Source organism: Falco punctatus, assembly GCF_963210335.1.
Source record: "Falco punctatus genome assembly, chromosome: 10".
Taxonomy (NCBI): domain Eukaryota; kingdom Metazoa; phylum Chordata; class Aves; order Falconiformes; family Falconidae; genus Falco; species Falco punctatus.
The window spans coordinates 20570833-20583142 of NC_137590.1; the positions used below are offsets into that span (position 1 = coordinate 20570833).

At 37.3% G+C, this 12310-nt stretch overlaps 1 protein-coding gene and 1 long non-coding RNA gene across 5 annotated transcripts in view; one reads left to right on the top strand and one right to left on the bottom strand.

The window, feature by feature from the left end:
- Positions 1–9470, bottom strand: part of LOC308070638 — a 38673-nt gene extending 29203 nt beyond the window's left edge. The window contains exon 1 of the long non-coding RNA XR_013930795.1: positions 1–9470. This exon is cut by the window's left edge and continues 25337 nt beyond it. This is a non-coding gene — a long non-coding RNA (uncharacterized lncRNA).
- SHANK2 (SH3 and multiple ankyrin repeat domains 2) overlaps positions 1–12310 on the top strand; it is a 320358-nt gene that overhangs the window by 270174 nt on the left and 37874 nt on the right. For all 4 annotated transcript variants that reach the window (XM_080404889.1, XM_080404890.1, XM_080404891.1 and 1 more), the window contains 2 exons: positions 9437–9572; positions 12225–12305. In XM_080404889.1, coding sequence (XP_080261015.1) covers positions 9437–9572; positions 12225–12305 — 217 coding nt within the window. The remainder of the gene's footprint in view (positions 1–9436; positions 9573–12224; positions 12306–12310) is intronic.

The window sequence follows — 12310 nt, forward strand, 5'->3', positions numbered from 1 at the left end:
CTACATCTCCTGAGTTATCAGGACAGCAAAAGGAAAGAGGAGAAAGATTTGGTAGAGAAAAAAGATTAATCAAACTGTGCCCAGACTCTCTTCCTAGCGGTGGACCATACTGTGCCCAGACTCTGTTGGAGCTCTAAAGCTTGTTCCCAGGTGCAAACCTCCTGTCTGATAACTACTCTGAGCATGCAGAAATTGAGAACTGGTCAGAGACCTGCCCAGGCAACTGCTGCACATCTTTTGTTCATCTTTGACATTCCCAAACCATTAAATATTCAGTGACTATAAGCCAAATTCTTTAAAAAAGGTTAATAAATCAAGTGTAAGTCACAACCTCATACTGCCTTGTATCAATGTATACCAGGTAGGTGTAACGTCATTCTGAAGATTCCTCAGAAGCTGAAACCTTTTCAGGTGTGTGTATTAGAGAGAACAAAACAGATGTGCACAATTCACCTGATTTTTTTTCCTAAGAGAAGTTATGACATGAAAAACTGCCACCTCTCACACCTGAAAGCCATTGGACAAATTCATCCTAAGTGTAATTTAATTGATTGCAGTACACTGCAGTTCAATCAACTGCAATAAAGTTAATTGAACTTCTCCTAAGAAATGTGACTTAAACCAAATGATTCAAAATAGTAACAGGTACTGATTAATGGAGACAATTATTTTTAATAGGAATGGGTCCAAGTAATTGAGTGATGTTTAAATGTTCTGTATAAGGTAGTCTCACGAGGACAGTAGTTACTTACTTCCAGCAGCTTTCAGATTAAAGTACACAAACCACAAAATTTTAGACTAAAATGCTAGTTCAATGTGGTTCCAACTTTTAAACCATGGCATGGGTAAGAGATGAACGACAACCTTCAATTCTGCTGCTTTTCTTAGAGTGTATGCTTTCAACTTTGACCGCAAACTTAACCATTGAGTTCTGTACAGAAACAATGCTGCTGTTTGTGTTACTTAGCAATGTTTTTAATTAACCATTTTAATATGTTATTGCATTGCTTATTTTTTCTAGTAAGGGTGGATTATTATTGAACGCCCTTAATTAAAGCTGGGGATAAGGGAAGTTCCATTAAAATATCCAGTTGTGTTTTCTTATTATGTTGTGTTTATGTGCATATCTCTGCACATGGTCACTTGAGCAAAATTCATAACTTGACTCTTGTAGAAAAAAGTTGGGGCTTTTACAGTTTTTAACCAACATTAGGATCAAGTATTTCACTGCTGAACTTAGTCACAAATATTTTTCTGCTGGCTCTGTGTAAGTAACTCTCTGAGATACTCAAAAATGTCTGTGGGCCAGGTCAATGACTGTGAGCAAGAGGGTAGTGCAGGCATTCCCCACCTGCATCTAGTATGTCATTAGAAGAAAATAAGTTGTGCATTTCTCTTAAGAGAGGTCAGACACTGACATGAGTGCAGTGTAGGTTAGGTGAAATACGGGTGAACAAATGACCATCTTTATAAGCTAATTTGACTGAAGTTAGACACGTTAAAAAAAAACAAAAAAAACAACCAAAAAGCTGGCTTTTAAGTGCTGAACAGCGTTTGTGCTCCATTTGGGTGTTAGGCTCCTTGTCGTAATAGGTTATTAAAATGCTTGTTTAGCCAAGACAGGACATTACTCCCACCTGGTGTGTTTGTAAAATGCATGGGAAGGAGGGGGGAAATAGCTATTTAGGCTATTGGCAGTTTGGCACAGGAGAAAAGGATTAATATAAACTAGTCCTAGAATGGAAATTAGAAAAACAAGGTTCTTTGCAGACCTTCTGGGCCTAATGGGAATAGCAGGGACAAGAAATGTAAGAAGTTCCAAGATGGAGCTTGGCTAAATGTTAAGAAACGAATTATGTGATGCAGTTGCCATGACAACAAAGGAGTCTGGAGTTTATGATCTGAGGTGCCTCTTCATTCCGATGCTTCCATCAGAAATAGATGTTCCTAAGCGCAGCTGAAGATTTGCAGCACTGGTGCTACTCAAGGGGATGAAGAGATGCAGGCTAAAGCCTTCCTCAACAGCATAGCTCAGCTATCTCTAGGCAGAGACCAGATTCATTCTGCGGTTCAGAAGATGGCAGTTTTGCTATTGCTAAATCTATTGAAGGAAAATTCTGCTGCCTGGCTGGGGCAGCCCTGCAGATCCTAGGTTTCACCAGGGAGACTGCACTCAGTCTGTCATACTGCTGTTGCTTGGAGCAAGCACCAGGCAGCACACCTTCCCTTGCCATGGGAGCTGCAAGAGAAAAGGCACAATATTCCCCCATTTGCAAACAGGGCGGAGTGTGGTGTCAGGATGAAATATAAAACCTCAAGACATTGTAGCTCCACAGCGTGTTTTCCTTTACATATCTTATATCTTTGTTTACCCCAATATTTGAGCTTATGGAAAGAAATTTGTACAGTAGCAATGTTACTAATGATTTTGATACTTTTCCTCTAATTCATATGTACCTCTTTTTCTGAAAGGCTGTAAGTACTTCCTTGTGATATTTTTTCTTTTGAGAAACAGAACCACAGAATTCTTGGGGTAGGATGTGCTCAGTGGCCTCATCTTCTTTACAGCCTCACATGCATTAAGGCCACCAATCCAAGCAAATCTGTGAGCAAGTGAATTACTATTAAAAATTTACTACTGCCAGATTTTAGCTCTGGAGTTTCCACACACTTGTATCTTTGGTTCTGTGATTTTTTTTTAATTTTTTTTTTAAATAGTGCCTTTTAGGTGAACACAGTGCATGAAGTCTCTGAAGCATCTTTTTCACTAAAAACATCTTCTGGATTTGGCCCTTTTTGACTTGCTTTCTCATTTGGATCACCAAACTCCATCAGCAGATGTATTCGGTCAATCCTTTCCTGTAATACTCAGGAAAAAGTAGGCTGCTAACAGAATTTGTTAAAATTTGCTTTGCACAGAAACCTTTCTAGGTGGACTGTCTACCTTCATGCTGTTCATGACCCTGTTGATGATGCTGGATTACAATAGAAGGCAAGCACTGGCAAAAGCATTCGGCATTTGGAATTAATTTAGGAGTCTTAATGTTAAGCAGGTAATAGGATTTTTGACACTTTCGCAGAGTGCAGATTTTGGACACTGTCCCAAGTTTGTGCTAAATTCTGCTCCAGCCCTGAAGGTCAACACAAAACCATAGACACCATGACTGGTTTCTGGTTTTCAGTGAATTAAGCAGTCTTGCAGCTGACCCCTGGGTTAGCACTGTGGCTGTAAACAAGCTGATTAGTAACTTCCCAAAGATGGTCCAGGTCACTGTGTCTTTCTTTGTCTCACATTTTAGTCTACAGGAAAAAAATACTTCACAGATGGGTAATTCATACTGGTTTGTGACGTGCTTAGACAGTGTTATGTGCACAACCATGTAGTTATTTGAAATGCAAAAGTATAATCTGAGCCTACAAAATCACTTCTCTGCTATTTATTTTGCTGGTACAATTTGAAATTGGGTTAGCATGTGTTTAGTATTTACAAAAAATGGTGAATTTTTAAAAAGTGTGTAGGCAGGGGTTTGTAAGTGTGTGTAACAGGTTTGGGTTTTTGTTTTTTCTAGTTCTATGGATAGGAAGAGTTTATGAGAAGCTTGGTTTGACAGAATGTGTGTTCACAACTGCAAGGTGACTTTATTCACGAATGCACCAATGGTCATTCTGAGCAGAATGATTGAATTTTGTCTACTTAATTACTGTGGAAAACAATAGACTGCCTTTTCCACTGAGAGAATGTTCGGATAATGGAAAGATTAGGGTGATGCATTGAAGAAATTTAAGATTTTTTATTATTAATAGAACAAACTCCGCAAAGGTCTCTTTCTCTGGTAGTGTTTTTTCTTTTGCACCTTCCTACGGGAAGGCTGCTCTGGTGAATATGTTCCAGCTCATGCATCTGCTATCCTACAATATGCAGGTTATTTTATTTTAGTTTAGTTTTCAACCTATTGCAGTTACAAATTTCGGAAAAAAATGGTTTTATGCAGCCTGTCCCAATATCCATAAAATCAACCCCAGCATCTCTAAAACACTCATTAACACATTTTTAAAAAAATGCACATATTTAAATAATACCATTTATTCTTTCCTTTTCTAAATCAGCTCGTGTAAGTAAACTAAATGCATGTATTTACACAGTAAAGAGTCTGTCTGCAGTCAAGTAACGCCTGGTGGTGAGGTGTGGCAAAAGAATGGGGACCCACCCAGTTGTGGCTTCTGTGGGGAATAAGTATAATAAAGAATAATACACTTTCATTTCCGCTAAGATGTGGAAGTACACGTTTACTTAGGGGACTGAGGGATGACTTTAATCTTCAAAAAACAAATTTCAAGGGAATTATATCTCTAACCTTGCTTCTAAAGTAAATACCAGCCACACTGTAGGTAGCATAGTTATCATTTAGTTGTGTGCAAATGTAATTATACATGAAACAACCAACTTACAATTTCCTATGCCTCTCAGCAGCATCTGTGTGGCTATGCTGACTTGCATCTTGCGTAGTCCTTTCTCTTACTGCATCATATTTAAGCTCTTTGCTGCCTTTGAGATTACCTAAAATGTCTTTGTGAAAATAGACCAGGAGAGAAGATACCTGCTTCCTTTTCTTTGCGCTCGTAGCAGTCATCTCACGTTAAGTACTGCTTCTGCCTTCCTTCTTTGCTCCTGGCTTCGTGCCTTCTCTTACGGTACCCTTTCCAGCTGGAGTACATCTCTTGAAATCACCCATCAAATGACTTACTGTCTTCCATTCATATTTACTGTAAACTAATTTCTACCATATCCTATCCTTTACTAAACATCTTCCATTTCATAAGCTGTTGTCCTTCTCAGTTCTCTGTGCTTCTCTCTGTTGTTATCAGATTATAAGGTTGCCTGAGCATCTTTTTCTTTGTAAAGTTCAGGAGATGTTTATTGATGTCATGGGCATTCATATATCATCTTTTAAATGGAGGGCTCTTTCATGTAGGGAATATTTCACACAGAAAAGAAAATTGATTACCTGGTTGATATTTTGCTCTTGGAGACCACATCATTATTTATTCTTGAATAAAGTTTCATGATTTTTATTGGGGTTTGTGAGGTTTAGACATTGCTGTGTATAAATGCTTAGTAAGATGAAGTTAAGAGTGGTGGACCTGGCTATTAAAGATAGTGAGATTTATAACTGTCAATTCTCTTTGTCACTGGTTCACTCCATATTTCTGATTAATCTCTTGAGAGAATGGCCATGTTGGAGAGAGAACTCTTCATCATTGGTGTTCAAAGCTCTTTCTGCAAGAGGAACATCATTGTTGATCACAGTCTGTGGTTTGGAGCCTTAAGCAGGTGTGAGTCCTGGCTGTGAAGCACATTGAATGCAAGCCCCAGAGCACTTTCAGTTCTCCAAGAGGGTGTTGGAGGAAGCAGCAATGTGTTTGCTGTGGTTGCAGTGGTGGGGGTGGAGGGGAGACACAGCACACTGCTTTTTGTCTTGGAGAACTGAATGTTTCACGCTTGAGTGTATTGCATTGCTGTAGGAAGCTGTGAAATGACAACTACATGATTAAGTGATTTCACCAGCTAGGAGGAAGGAATGAAACCTCTTAACTATGCAGAGGTGATGGCAAGTATTGTTCGCGGTCTTGTATGAATATTTAGTGTCTTAAATGTATCCAGAAGTGTCTGGATTAACCAGTTGCATGTACCTCCAATTGTAGCTGCAAGCTCGTCTATCCAAACCTCCTCTGAATACTGACCAACACATGAGCGTTGCTTTCCTTGCTTCACTGCCTTTAGCTGTAAGCTAACTAGTAATGGTGCAATCACTTGGGGTAAAGGCTAGGTCAGTGTCTTTCAGCTGCTGTCCTTGACTCTGTTCAATGTCACTTGATCCTTTTCACCAAGTGGTTCACACAGGGTTATGTTACACCAGGTACATGAAGAACGGTAATATAAGCCATGTGGCTGATAATACTTCAAAACATTGCAATACATTGCATTGCACACTACTAGCAAATTAATGGATCTGGAAAGACAGTCTATGGTGATTTTTTCTCATTTCTGTCTCCAGCTTGCTCTTAAGTTGTAATTTGCCTGCCTTGTAACATTGTACTGCTCAAAAAAAACCCATGTACATTGATTATACAAGGTGGAAAAAGTACTGAGACATATAGTTGGAAAATCTTGATATTCACAAAAGTCTTCTTCCTTTTAAATGCTTCAAGAACACTTTGTATATATCCAAAAAGTAAGTTCAGGTTGAGATGGCTCAGGCTTCCAGTTTAGGCTATTTTTTAGACATTGGGTCTATGAAATCATATTATTTCATTATTTATTTCTCAAATTCTCTCAAAGTGGTTGAAGTAACTTCCATCCTCCTGCCCAGCTTTAACAAATGCTAATAAAGTATGAATTTCAAGTATATAAAGGTCTGGAGCTTTTTCTGAGAGTTGGGAGTTTTCCTTGCATTTGGCTTGTTGGATGACCAGTTGCTATTGATGTAGCATGGAACCAGCCACAGCACGTATCTATTTCTGTTACTTATTTTCACCTATTTATGAAGGACATGGCAAAGAAAGTTCTGCACAGCAAAGTTTTGGGGATGAGTCAAAGGAAAAGAAGAACTTAAAGTTTTGCAGTGAAAAATTACAGAAAATATACTGAAAGATTGGGTTGAGGAAAAGCAAAGACACAAATTTGTGCCTGCAAACCATCTTTGCTAGTTTGGCTGTTTATAGAACATCCTTCTAAACGTTTTGCCACTAAAAGCAAAAGTATTTTTTTAATGTTTCAAAGAACATGATCACATTTAATACCAAGTACACATGCAATTATTAAATGGAATTGGCCTGGGTGAGATAGATATCTATTTTACTGATTATAAAACTTCACCTTCTTCAGCTTGTTTACAAAGCCTAGATGAAATGCATTAGTCATCTCCCCACTGCCAAAACTTAAAGTGAAGCAGAGAGACAGTCTCATCAAATTATTCACACCTGAAAAAGTTTTGCTGAATAATATCAAATTAAAACAATCAAATAAACCTGCTAGAAACCTGCTGTCTTGCTGTTTAATGACTATTTCTACAGTCATTTGGCTTATATATAAAATTTTGAAGAAGGGTAAAAGAAATAGAGAATCTGTCACTGAAATCCTAGTTCCTTATAAGCTATTGACAATTCTGATGTTTTTGCTTTGTAATCATGCTACAGTTTTATCCACTGAGGTGCTAAAGTTAGTGAAGATGAGGTACTGCTCAGCTGATTTCATGATTCTTTTGTTATCAAGTATTTCTTGAAACTCTTTGAGTTAATCTTCAGATCCCCTATCAATATTTTTATTTTTGCAATATAAAGTTTTCTGGTACCAGCTTTTGTAACTATGCCTTTTAAACAAAGCTGCTATAAACAGTCATTTACAGGTTCAGTTTCTGAAGCAGCTTTAAAAAATGTGTCGTATATATTTGCTCTTGCTCTAAATGTTAAATATCATTGCACATAACGATGTGAACAGATGGTATGCTGCATAAGCTGTTTATCATTTTACACATTTATCACTTTACACTAGTGAAGTGTACACGTGTTTGATTAATATTAACTTTTGATTTATTTAGAGGTCTCTATTTTTTGACGGCATTAGAGGTTATATTGTAAACCATACTGGCTTCCAACCTTTAAAATTTAATTCCAGGAAAGATAGAGTAGATGAATTGTGTAGTTCTTAATTACATCAACTTTTTTGCTGTGGAAAATAATTACCTTGTTGAGGTTTTAATACTGAAAGGAATTCAGAAGTAAATGGATAACTCCATTTGCTAAAATGCTTTAGACAGATTAAGTTTAGATGCCATTGCTCCAGCTAAATAAATACCATATCTTGGAATGAAATACCAGATGCTAAGAAGGTGTAAAATGAAACAAACCAGCAACAGTCCTATTCAAATCAATATTCTTTTATATCCTCCACCTACAGAATGAGAGAACTTCATATTTGCCTGCTCAACAGGTCTGGATGTTCAGCATGTGTTACACCTACATCACTGTATATGAAACTAAAAAAGCATCTCAAGCTTATAGACATAGCACACAGACCATACTTTGAGACTTCTGACTGCAGCATTATATTTTAAAAATGGTTTACCAAGATGTAATTTCATCATAATTCATTTTGTGTGAGCTAAAGCCTGAAAAAATACAAGATTTTTCTCTGATACAATGGATGGAAAAATTATTTCAAGTTGGAGTGGGTCTGCTTGTGCTTGTTGCTCTGCTAAATGGCAATAATATTTAATGAGAGATTTTTCTCTGAACTGTAAATTCTTTAGAGTGTGAGATGCCCAGCCTGTCAGAATAAATAGAGGAGGCTGAAAACACTTACTTTGAAAATGACTGTTCATTTTGGAAGGCACTGAGTGATCTCAGTGAAATACAACTGAGTCAGTTGAATTTTGGATAGAGATCAACTTCCCAGCATGTATTCTGGCAGCATCTCTTCTTCACTAATTCTATTCCTCAATATCTTTTATGTTCAAATTGCACATACAGCACTTCAGTCTCATATGCTGCTATCATTCAGATTTCAGATCACTTTCAGTGAATTCGTACAGATTGAATGAATAAATAAATTACTTGTATCCATGCTTATTTGCAGGTTTTATGCCTATGCTTTCTTCTATGTCTATTAATTAATATTATGGAAAGAAAAATATGGCAAAAATTATGATGTAGCGCTAGGAATTACCCAGAGAGTATACATTTTAATGTTGCAGTGCAGTTTAAAGTTAACTGACATGACCACAATAGCTGGTCAGGGCTTCATATAGTTAACTCATCTTTTTCCAGGAAGAATGTTTTGGACTCCTATGGCCCTGTTGCCTTTGCTTCCAGGACATTAGATCCTTCCAGAAACTTGCAGAAGGAAAATTCTGGGAGTTTAGGAGAGTGCATATAATAAAAGAATGTCTCTTGAACATGGGAGTTTATTTCAAGAGTGAAAATCTTTGTTCCTGGATGATCTGGAAAGAAAAGCTTCTTAATATCTCGTCGGTTATGTTAGAGAGCATAAAATGCATATAAACCTTTGTGGATAATACAGTCAGTCATGAAAAATTACTATCATTTAAGAAAATATTTTTAGTGTACGATAACGCAGAGTTATTACACTAATTGTTGGAATAAAATATGAAAAGGGAAAGATTTGGTTGAATGCATTAACTTTTTTTTTTTTTTTAACTGGTAATTATAATGAAATTAGTAGCATATTTCATAAAGAGCTAGCTTTGTTTTTATGTTACCATGTCAGCTATATGCTGTTTCTTAAATATGTATTTTTATTCAAATACAGTAATTAGAAATTCTATATCTTCCTGTTCTTTACATCTTCTGTTTTGAAAACTGAAAGAACAGAAGTTTTCTGGATTTTGATCTAAAAGACTGTTTTCTTTCTTTGCAGGTTAATAATGAGAATGTAGTGAAAGTTGGCCACAGGCAGGTGGTGAACATGATTCGACAAGGGGGCAATCACCTAGTTCTTAAGGTTGTTACTGTAACCAGGAATCTTGATCCAGATGACACAGCTAGGAAGAAAGGTATATTTTTCTCTTTTCCTAATGGAGTCCTTTTGGTCTTGCTCCACAGAAATCAGCATACAGTTGTGAAATTACTGTTTTATAAGTTCTGATTTTCAGACTTCACTTCTAACATTTGAAATACTGTTCTCTTAACTCTTCTTTTATTTAATTCTGTTGACTTATGCATTAATATGTGACAAAAAGGGTTATATTCTCTTGTCATGCTTGCCATGAAATTTCATCTTTATGGATCTTTATACATCTATATGTTTGAAGGTTTTGTAGTAAAATTTCTTGCAGTAGTGAGAGAGAGAAAGCACCAAAAAAAAAGCACATTGTCTTTTATTAATTAACCCTGAATGTACTTGAGAGGAGGTTAGTTTGACTCCTCTGGAAATCACTGAGAACTTAGGATTTTGCAGAACACATGTTTTAGAAAGAGCCTCTGTAAGAATACAAAAAGCAAGCAATATGTTTAGACTGAAGTTCTGGTAGAAAAAAATACATTTTAATAGGAACATTCCTTTAGATGAATTCAGAGTAGAGGGGTTGTTCCAGCAAGGGAAAATCCCTTCTCATTTCATAAGTAGAAAGCATGCATAGCTGCTTTTTCTACCACTTGTCTGCTAGCAAATGGAAGCAGCTACTCGAAGAGAGGTTAGTATAGTATCATGTGCCACAAAGAATTGGGGAAGGAATTGTCTGGATATAAACAGGGCAAGTGTTTTTTTCCAGCCTAGATTATTTTTTTTTAATACAAATTTTAATGGAGATTGTGGGTTAACATATAACGCTGGACTACTCCCTGAAGAATTTCAGTGTTTCTTCCCACCACCAAAACTTCACCAAAAGAAGACACACAGAGAAAAGGATTTTGCACTACTTCCTTCACCTTACATACCCCTGGCTGCTCAGGTAACAGCTGCTTTGGGAGGTAATTAGGCCCTCATAATTATCATTAAGCAGAGAAGATTGCTGCTGCTAACTAGTGTTCGGTACAGCAGCATCACATTATTGAAAATTCCTGTTCTTCCCATCAGTTTCTTGCACTGTCACTCACAGCCACCTGGCTCTTCAACACAAGAGCAGGCTAGAAGCTGGCACCTATGGGGTCCCTCTTTGTCCAGATGTCCAGGAGTAAAACTTTCTATCTACCCTGTGAGTGTTCTTGACATCTCCTGCTTATGGGGCGGAGGGAGGAAAGAAAAAAAGCACCTTGGGAGGAAAAAGTGCTATATTAAATTCAGTACTGTCCAAACATGGTCCTGCATTATTTTTACCTTGATATAATTACTATTCACACATTTGAAACAAACCTTTCACCAACCTTTCACCTCTGCCTTTTGGAGTGCATCATGCTGGCCTTAAATAAAAGTGCTGTTGTATACAACCCAAAGGGAAGTTGCTTCTGTAAAAACAACCCAAGTTCTTTATCATCTTTCCAGAACCTTCTGTTGATAATGTGTCATTTGCCAAAAACTTTCATTTTGAATCTTGTCCCTTTTTGATGCAAGTAAGTTGGTAGCTTATCTTGTTACCTGGCAATTGCCATTGTACCTTGGGAATTGTGTGGAAGGATTTTCTTGCCATCAGTCTCCTTTACGATGAGCCCAGTGTCAGATACCCAGCCTCATTTAACAAGCCAGTATTTTGTGCAGTTCCCTTCACAGATTTGTTGTCACTTCTCTTGTTGGGCAAGGGCAGACCCCAGACTGGTGTGAATATGTGCAGTACTTAACCCAGCCTCGTATCTGGCACTGAACCCGAGTATATTTTTGCTTTCTTGTGGCATACTGTCAAGTCTCTGTAAGAAGATGATGGAGCTTAACAGGGAAAGGATGACGCTGACATAGTGGATATAGATGATACGGGAAGAACATTGTCTACTTCTTTCCTCCATCACTCTTGCCCTCAAACTGCTTTGCCACATCTTGTCAAAATCCCGTAACCTGATGTATAGTATTGACCAAAACACTTAGGCACCCTGAATTTTTTCTGGTGTCCTAGAGCCATTGCTGTTTACTGGAAATCTCCAATGTTCCTACCAGCATTGGCATAATCTTTTCTGATGTTACGCTCCTTTCTGACTGCCAGAAACATTTGTTGTCAGGACACTAAAACACATGCTGGGTTTTAATTTCTGTGCTAGATGATTGCCTTGATATTTTAAGATCTTATTTATTCTGAGGATCACCTGTTTTCCCTAGTCTCACCATAACTATTAAGATAAATTTGAATCTTCTTTCTTGTATTTCTCAGATTTAACAGTTTCTTCAAAGATTAAATTAATCTGGCAGAGATTGGCTGGTCTCCAGGAGATCTTTAGCTATGTACATTTCTTAGAAGGAGGGACACAACTGCTGTGAGGCACTTTCTCTAGAAAGTCTTTTTCCTACTGAAAAATAGAAGTACATAATTATTTAGCTTTAAATGTTTCTATGTATCCTGTACATAAAAGCTTGCTGATGTGTCAAACAACCTACGCTAAAAGTAGAAACGGTATAGAAATTCAGTACATGAAAAGCATCTCAGGGTTTTTTCCTCCGTATGTATTATTACCTTATTTAATGTAGCATATTCTTTTAAAGAAATATGAAATTGTGTATGTGAATATAGTGTTTTAAAGATGTGTATTTGCTTATACTGCATATCCTTCTGTTTAATGCAAAGCCCCACCACCTCCTAAGCGAGCTCCAACCACTGCACTGACCTTGCGGTCTAAGTCAATGACCTCAGAGCTTGAAGAGCTTGGTAAG